We start from the raw sequence: 19,531 nt of genomic DNA, 5'->3' as shown, positions 1-19,531 counted from the left end.
AGCTAGACGGAGAGAGAACAGATAACAAAAGCACAGGTGCAGGCATGTAATACCCCCAACCCACAAGAACAGGCTTGTCGCAACTTTTCAAAAATAACACTAACTCATGGACCGAGACAATGTGTCTGCCAGTACTTTTTTGCTCCCTTTCTTATAACGAATATCAATATTGTAATTTTAGGCAATCAAAGACCAGCACGTAAGGCATTGGTTCTGCATGTGAGAGAGAAAAACAATGAGATTGTAGCTTGTGTGTACTACTACTGAGAGAGAGAGTGGAACCTATGTAAACTTCGAAGTGTATTGCATCTTGCGCAAGGATTACTTTTTTTGGTTTCCTATTCAACTTGCAACATTTTTACTTCCAACTGTTTCGCCAGGGCATTCTTTTCCTTCTTTGCTCCATCAAGAGCCTTAATGTATTCGTCTCAAGATTGTCAAAAGCCACACGATGCCTGCTACTTTCATCTTCAGTATCCTCAAACCTGGCCCTTTCCGACTCCAACTGAGTTAGCAGCTTGCTTTTCTCTTGACGCAATAAGCTGTTTTGTGAATTCAATAAGGAGATTTTCATTCAAAGAGTAAGCAGTTCTTCTGAGACAGTCCGCTGTTCTCCTACAGCAGCTGCAAGTTGAGTTTGACCATCAGCTAGTCGAGTAGACATGCCCTTTTCCAGTTTTTTCCAGGTTGCTGACTGTCCCACACACGTGGCCTGTGGATTTTCAATCTGTCATAGAAGTGGTCTGCTTGCAGGTGTAACCCTTTGGCTTAAACTCCTGGTTTTAATTATCTGCTTCTTGAAGTCTCTGTTGGAAGTTCACTAATCCCTGACACAATTAGTCCTCCTTCCTGTTGTTCAGCCTGTTAGAGACCCAACCTCAGATCTGCAACTTAAACTGCTAATGCCACGTTGCTCCCTTGCCTCTTCTTGGGCTCGCTCCAGGGCCATGGACAGTGCTTAATTGGTTTTAATCTCATGACTCAGAGCTACTTCCTGGGCTTCACTATCTTCAGCTGTATTTACCCTATGTAGCTCTGCAAGCTCCTTATTCTACGTTGTTGCAAGAGTGCAGCTACTGCCTCTGGCTGGTAGCAGAGGCCTTAATCCTGACTCTGATGAACCCACTCACTAGGTCTGATTGTAAATGGGTCATGTGTAGCAGAACTCTTAAAAACCCCACCTCAATCCTCTGCACTAAGACTGTGACCCACAAAACGTGTCCTCAGAAAAATCTAGTGCATCAGAGCATATAAAAGACTGTTGCACAGTATCATGCGGCATGATCAGCAAGACCTGTTTATTTACCTTACCAGACTTAGAAACTAGCCCATGGAATATGAAAGGCATATAGCTAGGATTAGGCTTGGATTCTGGGTCAGCTGAAGCCCGAAGAACACCATGGACTGTTTTCATCAGGCCCACACCTTGAGATTGGTCAGAATGCTTCCACTGCCATTTACACCTCAGGCTCATGTAGTCCACAATTAAATGACCTGACCCGTGACAATAAAAACACTTAGGCTCTTTCTTTGAATGAGGTGAAGTAGGAGGCTGTTTCTCATTGTGAGCTTTGGCAACGTAGACCCCTTTCTCACTGCTCTGAGCTACTGCACGGTGAGATGCAAATATATTCTTGTGCACAAGGCTAAATTCATCCACTAACACAGCAGCTGGAGACAAGGAATGTACTTTTTATTCATTCAGGTACAGCTCAGGTAAGCAATCTTAAAATCCTCCAAATGTATCAGCTCCCGAAGAGAGCCAAAGTTCGTCACCTTATTTGACATGCGCCATTTATCAAAGAGATGGCCTTTCTTCCTTGCAAACTCAACATAGGTCTGAGTTGTGATATTTTTATAAACCCTTATGTGCTGTCTGCACACCTTGGGCACCAGCTCATACGCACGCAAGACAGCAGCTTTAACAGTTTCATAATTGTCTGTTGGACAGCGACAACAGAGCATACCACCTGTGCTTTTCCCACAAACCTCCACTGCATTAAGAGAGGCCAGACACCGTAGGCTATTGCAATGGCGCTGCAATGCTCTCAAACGTGCTGAAGTACGAATCCACCTCACTGTCCTTCTCAGCCTCTGGCTGCAATCTGCGAACCTTCAGTCACCAGCTTAGCTTAGCTTGCAGCGCATGCTTTTTTCTCCTCTGAGGCAAGCTACAGCCAGCAAACCTTCATTCCCAGACACAGTGGACACATAAGGTGGCAACGTGACTTTGGCCCCAGCCTGAGCCTCCACCTGCTGTACCTCTTGCCCCTCAGACTTCTCAGCTGTGGGTACCTTTTCCCCCATCAGGCGCCTGCAGACCAAGCAGGAAAACACCACACTCCATCAGACCTTCAAGCATAGCATGTTTAATGACCATTTTCAGGGCTTGTTTCACCACAGGAATACTAAAGTGTTCTGCCAAAGCCAGCAAGTCTTCCTTATGGCACTTGTCTATTTGCTGTACTGTAGGATCAGTTGAAAACGCCTGCACACTAAACTGGTCCATATCCACACTGAGAGATTTTCACCCAAACAGTATTGAGTTGAAACACAATGAGTGACACCAGCCAAATCAGTCAGCATGGTTTAAGAGCAAAAAACAAAGTACACTGCAGATGCTGTGGTCAAATAAACACGTACAAACAAGCTGGATGAACTCAGCAGGTCGGGCAGCATCCGTTGAAAGGAGCAGTCAGTGTTTCGGGCCAAGACCCTTCGTCAGGACTAAAGAAGGAGGGGGCAGAGGCCCTATAAAGAAGGTGGGGGGAGGATGGAATGTGTTAGGTGAAAAACCAATCGGAAAGATCAAGGGGTGGGGGAGGGGATAGGCAAGAGAGGTGAAGAAGGAATCTAAGGGGAAAACACTATGGGTAGTAGAACAAGGCAGAATCATGAGAGAGGTGATAGGCAGCTAGAAGAGGAGACAGAGTTAAAGTGGGATGGGGGAAGAGAGAGGGAGGGAATTATCGGAAGTTGGAGAATTCAATGTTCATACCAAGGGACTGGAGACTACCCAGACGTTATATGAGTTGCAACCTGAGTTTGGCCTCATCATGGCAGTAGACGAGGCCATGTATGGACATATCCGAATGGGAATGTGAAGCAGAGTTGAAGTAAGTGGCAACCGGGAGATCCTGTCTATTGTGGTGGATGGAGTGGAGGTGCTCAACGAAGCAGTCCCCCAATCTGCGTCGGGTCTCGCCGATGTAGAGGAGGCCGCACCGGGAGCACCGGATGCAGTAGATTACCCCAACAGACTCATAAGTGAAGTATTACCTCACCTGGAAGGACTGTTTAAGAGCACTGTCCAGTCCCTGTCTACCTAACCAACAAGTACTATCTAAACCCTAGCTGCTCTTCAAGGGCTTGCTGGACTTGGGGCGGCTTTAAACGCTCAACTCTGAGATAAGATGTCCAACAGTGTACCCCCACTGGGGATTAAATCTCCACCCAGGATTACTCTCCAAAACAAAAGATAGAAAATAGCAAACTAGTGTTCCAATGGAAGGAGTGAACACACTAACTTAACATGAGAATACTCAATAGCAAGGTGATCAATCATTAAAGAAAGTAAACAACTCATCCTTTACAAAAGGATCTGACTCCAACAGGATGTATCCCAGACGAGCCCCCAGTTTATGTTATGCCCCCCCGTTGGCTCTATTCTAAGGGTGTTGGGGAAGCATCATAAAAACAAGTCCTCCCTCAGTGCCATGTGCCAGCTACATGGGAAAAGGACATGGCAGATACAGGAGGCCCTATTTGCAATATGTTTACAGTATTTACAGCAGTGATCCAAAGATATCAAATCCAGGGGAGTAATCCAAAAGCTAAAATCCACAATATGAGAACACAGGTCAGAATACGAAAACTACAAGTTTGTAAAAACAAGAACTAGCACAATTCTTTAATAGTCAACTCTCCCTTTCCCCAGATGCTGACCTTTTCAAATTGCACTCTCCAAATCCCGATTGGAGTAATTCTGACAAAGCGGTAGGTCTAGCAGTACTCTAAATGGAGATTGAGAGGGGCCCAGCACAGCTGAAGCAAGGAAAGTTGGGCAGAGAGAGAACAAATAACAAAAAGATGGGCGTGACATGTAACAGTCTGTTGTGCAAAAGGTGTTTTGCATAGGCTGGCACAAACCCCAGGAATAGCCAAGAGAGAGCTAGGAGTCCTGAAGGTGGGCTGATGAAGCAGCTGAACTTTGGGAATACATTAAAAAATAACTGGCCAAGGTTACTGAAGGTATGGCTATCAGATTTGTTAGTGAACAATAAGGGTGAAGAGATTGACCTGGAGCATATCTGACAAAAACCAAATTTAGATTGATCCAAGTAGAAAAGCTCTTTGGACTTGATTAAACATAGCATACAGGAGGACACTATTTTAAGTTCCAAATGCATAACATTGGGGAAACCATTTTTGGTCATCTATAAAAATGGAAATTATTTTCCAAAACTTGTCATTTTGCTTTACCTGGGTAATAGCATATATTTACAAGGCTGCGTAGGTAGATAGAGAGAATGTGATAATGATGTTTTTTAATATATTAATGGATGAGATTAGTTACAAATATATTTAATTTTACAGGAAAATATGCAAATACCAGTTATATGATTCTTAATGCACTGGACTTCACTGTGTAATGCAGTCATTTTTCTACTTGTTGGTTTTTGAAGAGAGATTTTAAAAAACTTTTTCAGAATTTCAGAGTATGAAGTACATATTTGATGAAGTACAGGCAATAAATTGCCCTAAAAATAAGCTTTCGAAGTTTCTGTTCCTCCATTTCTTGAGAAAATGTTAATTGGAGAATCTGCTGGGGGGGGGATGGGTGGGAGAACAAAAAGACAGACTAAACCAAAGGTAGTGTGGTAGTGTGTATCACTTTGGGACAGAAACCCAGGAATAATCAGATTCAGACTTACTTGTTTTTTTCTCAAATAGTTCACAAAAATAATTGTCAGGAAATATCAAAAATGTTTGTTAAACAAAAAATGTAGAAATATTCGTTAAAGATGTGCTTACTTTGGAGAAAAAATTTATATTATTTTCTATGGTAATCATGTTGCAGATGCATTTTAAAATTGCTTGCATATTTTGTGTTCTGCTCTTTGTCCCATGTTTAATAGGAAACACATTTTTCAGTTTTAATTTTCATTTTACTCCTTTTAAAGAAGTGAGTTTTTATGTCCATTGGCCTATATCCCTACAAGTTATCTATTGTTACTTTGGAAAGTAGAAAATATAACAAAACGTACTATAGAACAAGCAGAAACCAAAAGGACAGTTTGCTGTGTGTACCAACTACAAGGTAAAGTTTTCCAAGTTGTTAAACATTGGCCGCAATAGAGCCATTATATGCAATGATTAAAGTGCTGCAGGTTATTTTCATATGTTAGGCTCTGTATGCTTTTGGTTAAATATCATAAGAGGTACATTTGGCTTTGCTTACAGTTTCTTAAAAAGAATTGTGTCAGCCCTCTCTTATTTCTTTGTTAGTAACTTATCGGCTTGGGAAGTACTATTTGGAATAGGTATTTGTTTATACCCTTGCATTTTATTGCAGTGTGTTCAGCCTCAATGCAAGAACAGTTTGGCACAAAACTATTAAATTTCAATCATATTTTTCTCTTTGAAATTCAAGTAAAGTTTGATGTTGGGAAAATGAAAGCTCCAGACAGCTTTTAGGTCAACGGCTTGTAACAGTTGTACTACTTGGAATGTTTTTTTATTTACGAGTCCGTCGAGAATTCAACTAGTTCCTACCATGTGATGACAACCAGAAATCTTGTTATTTTGGCATGCATTTTAGGGCTTTTTAGTTGATTGGTGTCATTCTGCACAAATTTCTAATGTACTTTAGGAAAATGTCTACACCAGAGATTTGGACAAAACATTTTCCAGCATTAGGTGTAATAATTTCTGAGGTCACGTGCTTCAGATATTAGGACCAAGCCTCTACTCCACCTCTTCTCTCATCATCACCATTGGAGAGTCTCAGAAGTTGCCAACTTACTACCCTGGGTCAAAGTATAGCAATACAGCCCTGTCTGCTGTGCCAAACCTCAGTGACTCCAGGCAAGGCCATTAAATCTGTATGGACAGGAAGGTGATAAGTTGTGAGGAAAGGAAAGTGTGGAGGGTGAGGGGGCATAGAAAAATTTTTATGCAAGGGCAGTCAAAAGAGAGATTAAGGAAGTGTGGAATGGTCAAACTAGGCTTTGACCTTGATCTGAGATGTCATTTCCCCACTCAGATACTGCCTGACCTGCTGAGTTCCAGCAACTGCCATCTCTTGTGTCTCTTTTAGACGAAGACTTGTTTGCCTAAAATACAGTCGGCCCTCCTTATCCGCGGATTCCGCATGCGCGAATTCAACCAAACGCAAAAACCCGGAAGTGCTCTTCCAGCACTTGTTGTTCGAGCATGTACAGACTTGCTTTTCTTGTCATTATTCCCTAAACAGTGCAGTATAACAACCATTTTACATAGCATTTACATTGAATTAGGTATTATAAGTAATCAAGAGATGATTTAAAGTATACGGGAGGATGTGCGTGGATTATCGTGCATTGGGATTGAAAAAAATCGGAAGTTCTCTTACTAAGTAAGTCGGAACAGGTACATCCGGTATTATTTAGCGTCAGTTAGTCAAACGTTTGTCTTAGTATATAGTATATATTTTACCTTTCTATGCATATAAAACACTTAAGAACGTATGTTTCAGCGCCGAGCTCGGGAACGGAATTTTCTGAGTTTGATCCAGTGACAGACCACTTCTGAGCGCGCTCTCCACTGTACCAGGTTGATGTGGAGGATCAAAAACTCAAAACCCCAAAACCCAATAATTAAACCGCTGTGTTGCTTAGTTATAATTGTAGCTTTCATCAGGGCAGAGCCTTTCTCACTTTATCCTTTAAATTGTTCCGATCATTGACTGACGTAGCCTAACGCTTTTACAGTGACCGATGGCGTATCACCTCTTACCAATCGCTTTATTATTTCCACTTTATTTTCAATCGTGATCGTGATTATTTTTGTGAACAGAAACACTGCGCATTCAGAGCTCTGGTGCTGGGTCCTAATGTTCACCGCACTGAGACAGGTTAAATAAGGTCTGGGGTTCCGCTGGGTCCTAAGGTTCAGTGCATTGAGACAGGTTGAATAAGGGACTTGAGCATCCGCGAATCTTTGTATCTGCGAGGGGTCCCGGAACCAATTCCCCGTGGATAAGGAGGGCCGACTGTATAGCAGAACGAAATACTTCTATAAGAAGCTTTAGAAGCTTCTCCTACCCCTGGTGCCTTCCAGTGCTCTTGAACAGAATAGCCTATAAAGAAGAGTGGATACAGCCCAGTCCATCCCAGTTAAAGCCCTTCCGACCATTGCACACATCTACAAAAAGTTATGTTGAAGGAAAGCAGCATCGATCATCAAGGATCCCCATGCTCTCTTCTTGCTGTTGCCATTGTGCAAGAACTACAGGAGCCTTATTTCCCACATAACCAGGTTCAAAAACAGTTATTAATTGTCAACCACCAACCAGGCTCCTGTGCCAGAGTAGATGACTTCACTCACACAAACACTGATTCCACAACCTATGGACTTACTTTCAGGGACTCTGGAACTCGTGTTCTCAATATCTATCTGTCTATTTTATTTCGTATTTGTAGTTTGTTGTCTTCTGCACGTTGGTTGCTTGTCCATCTTTATGTTGTAGTGTTTCATTGATTCGATTATGTTTCTTAGTCTTTACTGTGAAAGCATACAAGAAAATTGATCTTGGGGTAGTATATGGTGACAATATACTTTGATAATAAATTTTCTTTGAACTTTCCTTCCCCTCACTTTTTGATTTCTGAAATATCAATAATGCACCTTCACCAGCAGATTCCTGAGTTGATAATGAACCCATGAACACTACCTCACTATTTTTGCTCTCTTTTTGCACTGCTTATTTTATTTAATTTTTAATATCTATTGATTGTAATTTATAGTTTTTATTATGTATTGCTGCTGTAAAACAAATTTCATGACATGCCAGTGAAATTAATCCTGATTTTCATTCTGAATAGAAATGTTAATATCCAAACCTATTTTCATTTTAACATTATTAATGTTTGAGAAATCAAATATTCTAATGCAATTACAAAAGTATATTGTAAAAGGTTCTAAATGAGTATTGTCTTGAATATCAGAGAATCCTCCAAACTTCGGTGACTTTTATCAGTTTCTCACCTATCCCAATTAGGAAAGCTTTTATCAGGTATCTAAGAATATCAATGTTCAATGTTTGCATTATAGAAGTGAGTAAATTATAGAAAGATGCTTTGGCAAAAGAAAATTGCATCTGCAAACTGTAGAACTATAACAGGCCTTTAATTGCAGTTAACAAGCATGATTAACGCAAAAACAAATTAACATGTTAATTATTTAATTTGCTAATTGCATGTATTAAACAAAAAATGCCCAGATTTTCCAGGCAGTAGTGAATTGCCTGCACTTGTTGTTGTCTGATGGACTCTGTGTGTAATTATTGTGGGATCTTCACAATAATATCCTTCCTGAAGGGTCCTTAAAAGGTAGCATTACTCACATCACAAAGGAGAGGAAATGTAAAGAAGGCTCAAACAACAAGTACTCTGAAAATAAACTTCGGCATGGTATGGTGCCTTGCTTCTAGGCTTTGTCAGTTGTCAAAAGTATGTCTTTGACTCTGCCATTCAAAAGCATTTTAAATACTGTTAATATAATCATATAGTTAATCCAGTTTGACTAAAAGAAATATAAATGGCTGTGTTCTGTTATTGCTCAAATGTGATTGAGGTAGCAATGATATTTATAGTCATGAGAGATGTAGCCTGCAAACAGACCCTTCATCTCACTGAGCCCATGCGAACTATCAAAAATCAATATTCACCAATGTTATATTAATCCCAGTTTTTAAAGATTTCCCCACATTCTTATCAACCACCTCAACATTTCACCCCTCACTTTCTCATTAATTTGGGGCAGCTTACAGTAGCCAATTAACCTGCCAACTTGCAAATCTTTAAGATGTGGGAGGAAATAGTACCACCCAACACAAGTTCATGATCAAAGAGTTTTAAAAAAAAATCCAGAGGTTGGTGGGGTGGTAGGTGAGGTCTGACAAAGGGTCTCAGCCCGAAACGTTGACTGCTCATTTCAACGGATGCTGCCCGACCTGCTGAGTTCATCCAGCTTGTTTGTACAAGTTCATGATCACAGGGAGAACATGCAAAATCCACAGTGCACCAGAGATCAGGAATGCATTTGGGTTTCTGTGAGGTAGTGGCTAAAATCTCTCATCAGCCTGAAAATAACAAGTTGTCTACCTGAAAGTGTTCAGTTTTCCATATATATTTGGCCACCATGAATTCAAACATGAAATTGCAGAACGCTTATGAATTCCAGGCCAGTCACAGCAGTTTTGTGATATATATAGGTCTGATCTGCATGCCTATACTTCACATTAGTTGTTGAGTGGGAGTGGATGTTTATGGTTTGAGGTTGGAATTTCCCTTAAAACTTTTAAGATTTATTGCCCTGACATCGATTTTTTTTTAAAAACCTGCATCTCATGGAGAAAGCGGAACAGAAGAAGTGATGTTGGCATTTATTTTGTTAGTTATTCCTTCTAATGATTTTGGCTTTGCGCAAAAAATGTGAAAATATGGAATTAGAAAAATTTTCTTTGTGTTTACAAGTGTGCTTCATGCGTGGGATGAAATAAGTTGAACATTAATCATTCAGTTGGTATACAAATTTAGTTATCATTGAAGCATTTCCTTGTAGAATTTTTTGAATATTGGTGCCCTCTTGCTTAAGTTCATTACAGGTTTGTGTTGTAGGATGTTGACTGATAATTTATATACAGTTTTAATTCCTGCTAATAGTTCACATTTAAGTTGGAAAACCTTTTGTTCATGAGAGCAAATAATAGCATCTGCTTCCAATTTTAATGAAATTGTTATTTGATTTGTACTTGCATCTCCCTAGGTAATCCTTTTGAATGATGCAGACATTTTTAAATTCTGAGTGAATAATCTGAGCTGAGTCTCAAGTTCTGTGTGTTGATAATATTCTCATTAGCTGAAGCTCACAATGGATTTTTTTTTTCAGTTCTTGCAACAATAGCATTTGCCTTTCTGCTGCTTCCAATGTGCCAGTATTTAACAAGAGCCTGCTCAACTCAGAACAAGTAAGAATTTATTATTCCATCTGTTTTCTTCAAGGTGAACTTTGTTGTATAACAACTATGTTGTAATTTTACATTTTACATTTTCTTTTCGTTTACTAGAAGAGAAAGATCTGTCTTTTAATGCACACAAATTCTCTTGACTGCATATATGGAATGCTTTATGTTGTGTATGCTTGTATAAAATTCCTTTATTCAGGTTAATATAAAAATTTGTTCAGCCATAACTGAAAATTTATATTGGTAATAAGTTATCAAAGATAGCGGTAAAGAATTTGATTTCTATTGATTCATGATTGTTTATTGTCATTCTTTAGCACACAAATGTAAAAGAGAATTAAATGATTGTTACTCTGAATCCAGTGCAGCAGAAAAAACACAGTAAACATAAGGAACACAACAGGAAAAAAACAATAAATGTGTAAGATATGTGTAAAAACCAGTAAATGTGTAAGATAAGCTTCTATACATAGACTGATTGTATGGACATAAAGTGACATTAGGTACCGGAGTATCTATAGAAAGGGACTGATAAGATTTGATAGAGTAGGGGTGATATATAATTATGATGCCATATGCTCATGAGTTTTTATATAGCTAAAGATCTTTTCAACTGTAATCAAAAGGAATTGTTGTAATATTTGAAATATGGCAATTTTCACACAACAGGATTCTGGTAATAGCCATAGATTGTGGTTTGATGACCTGTTTTGTATATGGGCTCACACAGGAAGAGATACCCCTTTACTGCCTCATCAATAATAATGATGTGGGTTATTTTGTTTCTGAAAAGTTGTCTATATAACATGTCAGAGTTTGAGCTGTTGCTGTAGTGTATTCTGAATTCTTAGCAGTCCTTGGAAAGCCAGAATTGTCATGTTTAGATTGATAAATGTATTTCATTATATCAGCCCACTAGTAAACTCAGATATTTGTGAGTTAACAGTCTGGTTGCGATAAGGACTTGCACTTGTTTATTCCACTTTCGATTTCCACCTTTCTTGCCCATCCTGTGGATAGTTTCAACCTCCCTCCCCTTGAGTATTATTGACTCCATTTGTAAGTTAGTGAAAACTGCAGGAGGGGAGGCTGAGGGGAGTACAGCACATGTGATGGAGCAGTTAAGCAAAAAGAGGGAAGGGCAGACAAAAGGCTGAAATAAAAGTGAACAGATATAGAGGGAAAGTCATGTAAAAGAAGCGAAAAGGAGAGGGGAAAATGGGAGAGAAAATCTATATAAGGTTACAGACTCCATATAGTTCCACTTATTAAAAATTAGAAGATACCTATCCTATTGGAATAGTAGTCAGCAATGTTACTGGAATGCAGGCATTCTCTGTAGGACTTTATTGGTATATGCTTAAGGTCATGCAGTTTTAATACTTTTTTATATTAGATTTTGTTGTAATAATTTGCTGTGCTGCTTTGTCTCACAAGATTGTCATGGCTAAAAATTAATGGTTTCCAAAAATTAGTGAGGAATGGCATAACATTCCACAAAGGGTACAATAATAATTCCCAAATTTGGCATCATAAAAGTAAAACTTATTTCTATGCAATTACAGAAAATCAATGGGCTTAATTATAATTGAGGAACAAGAATCCCAAAAGACTGCCAAAACTCGTGCAATCTCATGTACAGAAAATTGACTTAGACTTAATTGCTTAACACCCTACAGTGGTTTAGCATATTATTGCTTCATATTAGGAAAGAAAGGCCTCGTAAAACCTCAGAGCCTGTTTAGTTAGTATTAGGTTCCGCATCTGTTTTGGGGTATTTAATTGATTGTTACTGCAATTAAGTTTTTAGATATGTTTTAGAATTTAGCCCAGGAATATAGAGGCCAGTTCATTCACTAAACATAGAACAGCAATGAAACTACTGATTTACCGATTTGAATCTCACAATAAAGCTACCATTAGAGTCAGACTATTCCCATATTGTTTCTTCCAAGGTGTGCTAGTGCTACACCGGGGGTGGGGGGGGGGGGGTGGAGCTGATAGGAGAGTGATTGTGGGGCAGGATGTTGTTAGCTTATATACAAAGTCAGGAATCGAAAAGTTGAGCATGGTGGGACTGATGTTCTGACTTGTGCATATTTCAATGCAAGGAATATTTTTGAAAAGGTGAATGAGCTTAGGGCATGAATCAGCATGTGGAATTAAGACATTGCAGCCATTAAGAGGCTAGGTTGGAGGAGGTTCTGGCATTCCATTGTTTTAGATGTGATAGAGTAAGAGGGATAAAGGGAGAGGGGTGGAATTATTAGGGAAAATATGCAGTGCTCAGACAGGACTATTAGTCTACTGAGACTATTATGGGTGGAACTGAGAAATAAGTAAGGGGCGACCACGTTAATGAGGTTATATTATCGATCACCCAATAGTTAGCAGGATTTAGAGGAGCAGATTTGTAGAGAGATCGTGGACTAGTTTAAAGTTGCATAGTTGGTGATTTTAACTTTTCACATATTGACTGGGATAGAGTTTGTCAGCTGTGTTCAGGAAAACATCCTTAATCAATACATAGAGGTCCCAACCCAAGAGAGTGCAATACTAGATCTCCTTTTAGGGAATGAGATGGGGTAGGTGACAGTGGTTTGTGTTGGGAAGCACTTTGCATCTAGTGATCATAACGCCATTAGTTTCAAGATGATTATAGAAAAAGCAAGGTCTGGTCTTCAGGTTGAGAGTCTAAATCAGAGAAATGCCAATTTTGATGGTATCAGAAAGGATCCAGCAAATGTGAATTGGGACTGGTTGTTTTCTGACAAAGGTCAGGTGCTTGGTAAGTGAGAGACCTTCAAAAATGAAATTTTAAGAGTACAGAGTTTGTATGTTCCTTTCAGAATAAATGGTAAGGAGAGCAGGTTTTGGGAACTTTGGTTTTTGAGAGATATTGAGGCCTTGGTTAAGGAGGAGGTACATAGTAAGTATAGGCAGGAAGGAATAAATGAGGTACTTGAGTATAAGAAATGCAAAAGAACACTTAAGAAGGAAATCAGGAGGGCTGAAAGAAAGAGTTAGATTGCTGTAGCAGACAAGGTGAAGGAGAATCCCAAGGGCTTCTACAGATATATTAACAGCAAAAGGATAGCAAAAGATGATATTGGTTTTCTTGATGATCAGAGTGGCATCTGGAGCCAAAAGAGTTGGGGGGAGATACTAACTGGATCTTTTGCATCTGCATTTACTTGGGAGACAGACACAGAGTCTGTAGAAGTGAGGCAAAACAGAACAATTTACATAATAAAATAAATGCCAAATGAGTTCTGTGTGTGGGGCACAAAGCACAGAGAATGAGATATTGAAAGGTGATCGCTAGCCAGAGAAACTTATTTAGCATGACTCACAACTGTAAATAGAGCACCACAGTACCAAAACATACCCTTCAGCCCATCTTGTCTGTGCTGAGCTATTAATCTGCATCACCCCTTTGACCTGGATTTGGGCCAACACCCTCCCTACCCTTCCCATTGGTGTATTTGTACAAATTTTCCTTAAATGCTGAAATTGAATCCCTATCTATTACTTCTGCTGGCAGCCTATTCCACACTCTCACCAACCCTCTGTGAAGAAGCTCACCCTTGTGTTTCCCATAAACATTTCATCTTTCACCCTTAACCCATGATCACCAGTCTAATCTCACCCAATCTGAGTGGAAAAAGATTTGGACTTAACCCTATCTATGTTCCATTAAAGGTCTGTCTGGAGGTAGTCAGTTGCTGCTGATGATTACAAATTTGTCAAAAATCACGTCTGTGCCCATGCACCTGACCCTAAAGGTCAAATCCCAAGTACAGTGTTAGTCTTAAATTGGGCAGTGTAGGTTCACAACTCTGACGCTTAATGCAGTTCTGTGGTGGCTCTTTTGTTCAGCTGTATCAAAATGTTTGATTTTAAACATTTTGGAGTTTGTTTTGGAAAATATTCCCAGTTTTTGTGTAGGGACTTAAGAAAATGCATAGTTATTGCAAAAATGAACTTTAAATCCTCATCAAGGGATCAGAAGTGGAAAGGTTGAGCAATTTCTAGTTCTAGGGGTTCAACATCCCTGAGGATCTATCCAGGGCCCAACATATCGATGCTGTTACAAACAAGGCAACACTGCAGCTATATTTCATTAGGCATTTGAGGAGATTTGGTATGTCAGTGAAGACACTTGTAAGTGTCTACATGGACCATGGAGAGCACCCTAGATCATCGTCTGGCATGGGCTGGGGGGTGGGGGGCTACTACACAGTATCAAAATAAGCTGCAGAAAGTTGAAAACTCAGTCGCTCCGTTCTGGGCACTAGCCTTCCCAGCATCCAGCGATGCCTCAAAAAGGCAGCATCTATGATTAAGGACCCCCATCACCCAGGACATGCCCTCTTCTCATTCCTCCTCAGGGAGGAGGTATAGGAGCCTGAAAGCACACACTTGTTCCCCGCTGCCATCTGATCTTTGAATGGATATTGAACCATGAATCCTACTTCACTACTACTTTTGTTTTCTCTTTTGCACTAATTATATAATTTATCTTTTAGAAAATATATATATGCTTACAGTAATTTAGTTTTTTTTATAATATATTTCAGTGTACTGCTGCCACATAACAACAACTTTCAGGGCTTATTCCAGTGATATTCTGATTCTAAATCTGGTGGAGGGAGTTCTTTGCAAGGGAGACTTTGTTTATAATTGTAAATATGTAATAAGCCCTTGATTCTGTTCCTTCATTTGATGCACCTGTGGATTAGAGTGAAAATTCTTTCTCATTTAACCTGTCATGGAGCAAGCATGCTTTTTCATGTCAGAACACTAGCAGCTCATACTAATATCATTTGCTGCCAATTTCCATTGGAACTGGAAGCAGTGTATTTTGTGTATGTTTATATTGATAAAAACAACAAACTATAATTCCTGTTGTTCTTTCAGAATTTCATTTGGCTGCTGTGGACGATTCACTGCTGCTGAGCTACTATCATTTACTCTTTCAGTCTTGCTTGTGCTTATCTGGGTATTAACGGGGCACTGGCTACTAATGGATGGTGAGTAAAACAATGTGAATTATTGTAACCATTGGATTAAAGCTAATTCGCTTTATTGCACTTGACTATCAAGAAATGAAGGTAGTTGTGAATCACATATTATCTTTCTATAGCTATTTCATCATGCAAAGTGTATTTTTATCTGGCAGACCTAATGATAAAACTTTGAAGTTACTCAAGTGGTATGAGAATATGTGTTGTTCAGCTTGAATTGAATGCCATTGTGATTGTACGAAAAGGATATTTTAGTGTTAGTGTATTGGAGAATTTTATATCCTAGGAATTTGTTTGATGGTACTCTTCAGTTGACAGTGTTATGCAGCTGAAATCTGATCTTTCCATGAAAGAAGCACAATAGTGATAATTTCCTTTATATGCTGCACGGAAAATTGAACCATGCACTTTAATTGCTCATGCACATCTCTTTAGGAGGACCCCAACACTCTGAGTGATTCCCCCCCCCCCCCCCCATCAGTTCATACAACATTGTTCGATAGTAGTGCCTTCCTCTTGATGATTGCAGGGTTGATAAGTCCCCGATCCTTGGTTTCCCACTCTATCTAGAATTCAAGTATTTCTTAAACTGTCCTCTGATGTTAATTTATTTCACTGTAATGTGACTTCACTGTGAAAATAGTTGTCGGTCTGCATGTTTGATGTTCTTTATTAGATTATTGACATTGAAATTCGCCTCTACAATTGCACTATTTGCATAGATTTCTGCAATATTAGAATGAAATTTTTCAGTGGCAGCTGTGAGATGAGGATTTGATTCCTGCCACTTTCTACAAGGAATTTGTGAGTTCCTCCCACATTCCAAAGATGTATGCTTAGGGTCAGTAAATTATGAGTATGCTATTTTGACACTGGAAACACGTGTGGGCTGCCCGGCACAAATCTCACTGATTTGATTTGATGCTACCAGCACATTTCACTGTATGATTTGATGTACGTGTGGCAAAGAAAACCAATCTTTGGTATATATTTATGCAAATAATGTGATTTTTTTTCTTTGAATGGTATGTGATTGTACAAACATTGGGCTAAAAAAATATCTTGCACAAATCTGGGGATTTTTTTAAAAACTCATTCATAGGTTGAGAATGTTGCTGGTTTGACATTTATTGCCTTTCCCCAATTACACTTCAACCTACTCAACTAGGCTGTTATAGAGGGCAATCAGGAGCCAATTACATCGGTTGATCTTGGGCCACTTGCAGGCCAGACACATTAGGAATGGCAGATTTTTTTCCTTTAAAGCGCATTAGTGAAACAGAACAGTCATGGTACATATTTGTACCAATGACATAGGTAGGAAAAGGGATGAGGTCCTGAAAAGAGAATATAGGGAGTTAGGCAGAAAGCTGAAAAGCAGGATCTGAGGGGTAGTAATCTCTGGATTGTTGTCAGTGCCACACACCAGTGAGGGTAGGAATAGGATGATCTGGCAGATCAGGGATTGGTACATGGGGCAGGGTTTCAGATTTCTGAATGATTGGGATCTCTTTCTAGGGAAGGTATGACCTGTATAAAAAGGACAGGTTACATCTGAACTTGACAGGGACCAATATCCTTGCGGGCATATTTGTTAGAACTTTTTGGAGGTGGAGTTTAAATTAATTTGGCTGGGCAGTGGGAACTGGAGTGATAGTGCTGAGGATGGGTCAGTTGGTATAGTAGTAAATGTAGTGTGTAGTGAGACTAAGGAAGGTCATGCAGATGACAGGACAAAATTTCAGTCAGTGCGATAAGTTGGAAGTTTAGCATGGGGGCAGAATCAAGAAAGGTGATGAAAACAGGGTGGGAGGTGTTATATTTGAAACCACACAGTGCAAAGAATAAGATAGATGATCTTGTAGTACTATTAGAGATTGACAGGTGTGTGGGTATTACTGAGTCAAGACTGAAAGATCATCATTAGGAGCTTAACATCTAAGGAGACACATTGTACTGAAAGGACGGGCAGTTAGGCAGAGGGGGTTGGGTAATTCCGTTGGTAAAAATTGAAATTAAATTCATAAAAGGAGATGACATAGGATCAGAAAATGTAGAATTCTTGTGGGTAGAGTTAACAAACTGCAAGGCTAAAGAAACCCTGATGAGAATTATATTGAGTGGCATGCAAAAGTTTGGGCACCCCTGGTCAAAATTTCTGTTACTGTGAATAGTTAAGTGAGTAGAAGATGAACTGATCTTCAAAAGTCATAAAGTTAAAGATGAAACATTCTTTTCAACATTTTAAGATTAGTGTATTATTTTTGTTTTGTACCATTTTAGAGTGGGGAAAAAAAGGAAAGGAGCACCATGCAAAAGTTTGGGCATCCCAAGAGATTTGAGCTCTCAGCTAACTTTTACCAAGGTCTCAGGCCTTAATTAGTTTGTTAGGGCTATGACTTGTTCACAGTCATTGTTAGGAAAGGCCAGGTGATGCAAATTTCAAAGCTTTATAAATACCCTGACTCCTCAAACCTTGTCCCAACAATCAGCAGCCATGGGCTCCTCTAAGCAGCTGCCTGGCACTCTGAAAATTCAAATAAATGACACCCACAAAGCAGGAGAAGGCTATAAGAAGATAGCAAAGCGTTTTCTGGTAGCCGTTTCCTCAGTTCTTAATGTAATTAAGAAATGGTAGTTAACAGGAACAGTGGAGGTCAAGTTGATGTCTGGAAGACCAAGAAAACTTTCTGAGAGAACTGCTTGTAGGATTGCTAGAAAGGCAAATCAAAACCTTCGTTTGACTGCAAAAGACCCTCAGGAAGATTTAGCAGACTCTGGAGTGGTGGTGCACTGTCCTACTGTGCAGCAACACCTGCACAGATATAACCTTCATGAAAGAGTCATCAGAAGAAAACCTTTCCTGCGTCCTCACCACAAAATTCAGTGTCAGAAGTTTGCAAAGGAACATCTAAACAAGCCTGATGCATTTTGGAAACAAGTCCTGTGGACTGATGAAGTTAAAATAGTACTTTTTGACCGCAATGAGCAGAGGTATGTTTGGAGAAAAAATGTGCAGGATTTCATGAAAAGAACACCTCTCCAACTGTTAAGCACGGAGGTGGATCGATCATGTTTTGGGTTTGTGTTGCAGCCAGTGGCATGGGGAACATTTCACTGGTAGAGGGAAGAATGAATTCGATTACATACCAGGAAATTCTGGAAGCAAGCATCACACCATCTGTAAAAAAAAAGCTGAAGATAAAAAGAGGGTGACTTCTACAACAGGATAATGATCCTAAACACACCTCAAAATCCACAATGGACTACCTCAAGAGGCACAAGCTGAAGGTTTTGCCATGGCCCTCACAGTTCCCCAACCTAAACATCATCGAAAATCTGTGGATAGACCTCAGAAGAGCAGTGCATGAAAGGCAGCCCAAGAATCTCACAGAACTAGAAGCCTTTTGCAAGGAAGAATGGGTGAAAATCCCCCAAACAAGAATTGAAAGACTGTTTGCTGGCTACAGAAAGCGTTTACAGGCTGTGATACTTGCCAAAGGGGAAGTTATTAAGTATTGACCATACAGGGTGCCCAAACTTTTGCTTCAGGCCCTTTTGTTATTTTCAAACTGTAAAAGCTGGAAATAAAAAAGTAATCTTGCTTAAAATATTAAAGAAATGTGTCATCTTTAACTTTATGCCCTTTGGAAATCAGGTCATCTTTTACTCACTTAGCTATTCACAGTAACAGAAATTTTGACCGGGGTGCCCAAACTTTTGCATGCCACTGTACAGGCCTCCAAACTGTAGCCAGGAGGTGGGCTACAAATTACAACAGAAAATAGAAAAGGTATGTCAAAAGGGCAATGCTGCAAAGTCATGGTGATTTCAAAATGTTGGTATATTGGGAAAATTAGGGTGGTGCTGGATCCGAAGAGAGGGAATTGTAGAATGCCTATGAGTTGGCTTTTTAGAGCAGCTTGTGGTTGAACCCACTAGGGAAATGATAATTCGGGACTGGGTGTTGTGTAATGCACTAGATTTGATTGGGGAGCTTAAGGTAAAGGAACCCTTAGGAAGTAGTGCTCATAATATGATGGAATTTGCCCTGCATTTTGAGAGTGAGAAGCTAAAGTTAAGATGTATCAGTATTAAAGAGAATTACAGAGGCATGAGGGAGGTGGGCAAAGTTGAAACCAGAGCAGCCAGAGGAAACACGCATGGTCACGGGGAGAACATACAAACTGCTCAGGACTTGAACTTAGGCTGCTGGCATTGTAAAGCATTATGCTTATGGCGACAGATCTTTTTGTATCCAACCCGTACCATGAGA

General features: G+C 39.7%; 1 protein-coding gene across 1 annotated transcript in view; it reads left to right on the top strand.

The window, feature by feature from the left end:
* Positions 1-19,531, top strand: part of sppl3 (signal peptide peptidase 3) — a 182,506-nt gene that overhangs the window by 108,534 nt on the left and 54,441 nt on the right. Inside the window, exons 5-6 of the mRNA XM_073065430.1 lie at positions 10,153-10,231; positions 15,149-15,261. Coding sequence (XP_072921531.1) covers positions 10,153-10,231; positions 15,149-15,261 — 192 coding nt within the window. The remainder of the gene's footprint in view (positions 1-10,152; positions 10,232-15,148; positions 15,262-19,531) is intronic.

Source organism: Hemitrygon akajei, chromosome 14 (genome assembly GCF_048418815.1).
Source record: "Hemitrygon akajei chromosome 14, sHemAka1.3, whole genome shotgun sequence".
Taxonomy (NCBI): Eukaryota; Metazoa; Chordata; class Chondrichthyes; order Myliobatiformes; family Dasyatidae; genus Hemitrygon; species Hemitrygon akajei.
The sequence above is the reverse complement of the archived record's forward strand: the minus strand, read 5'-3'. Positions and strand labels throughout refer to the sequence as shown.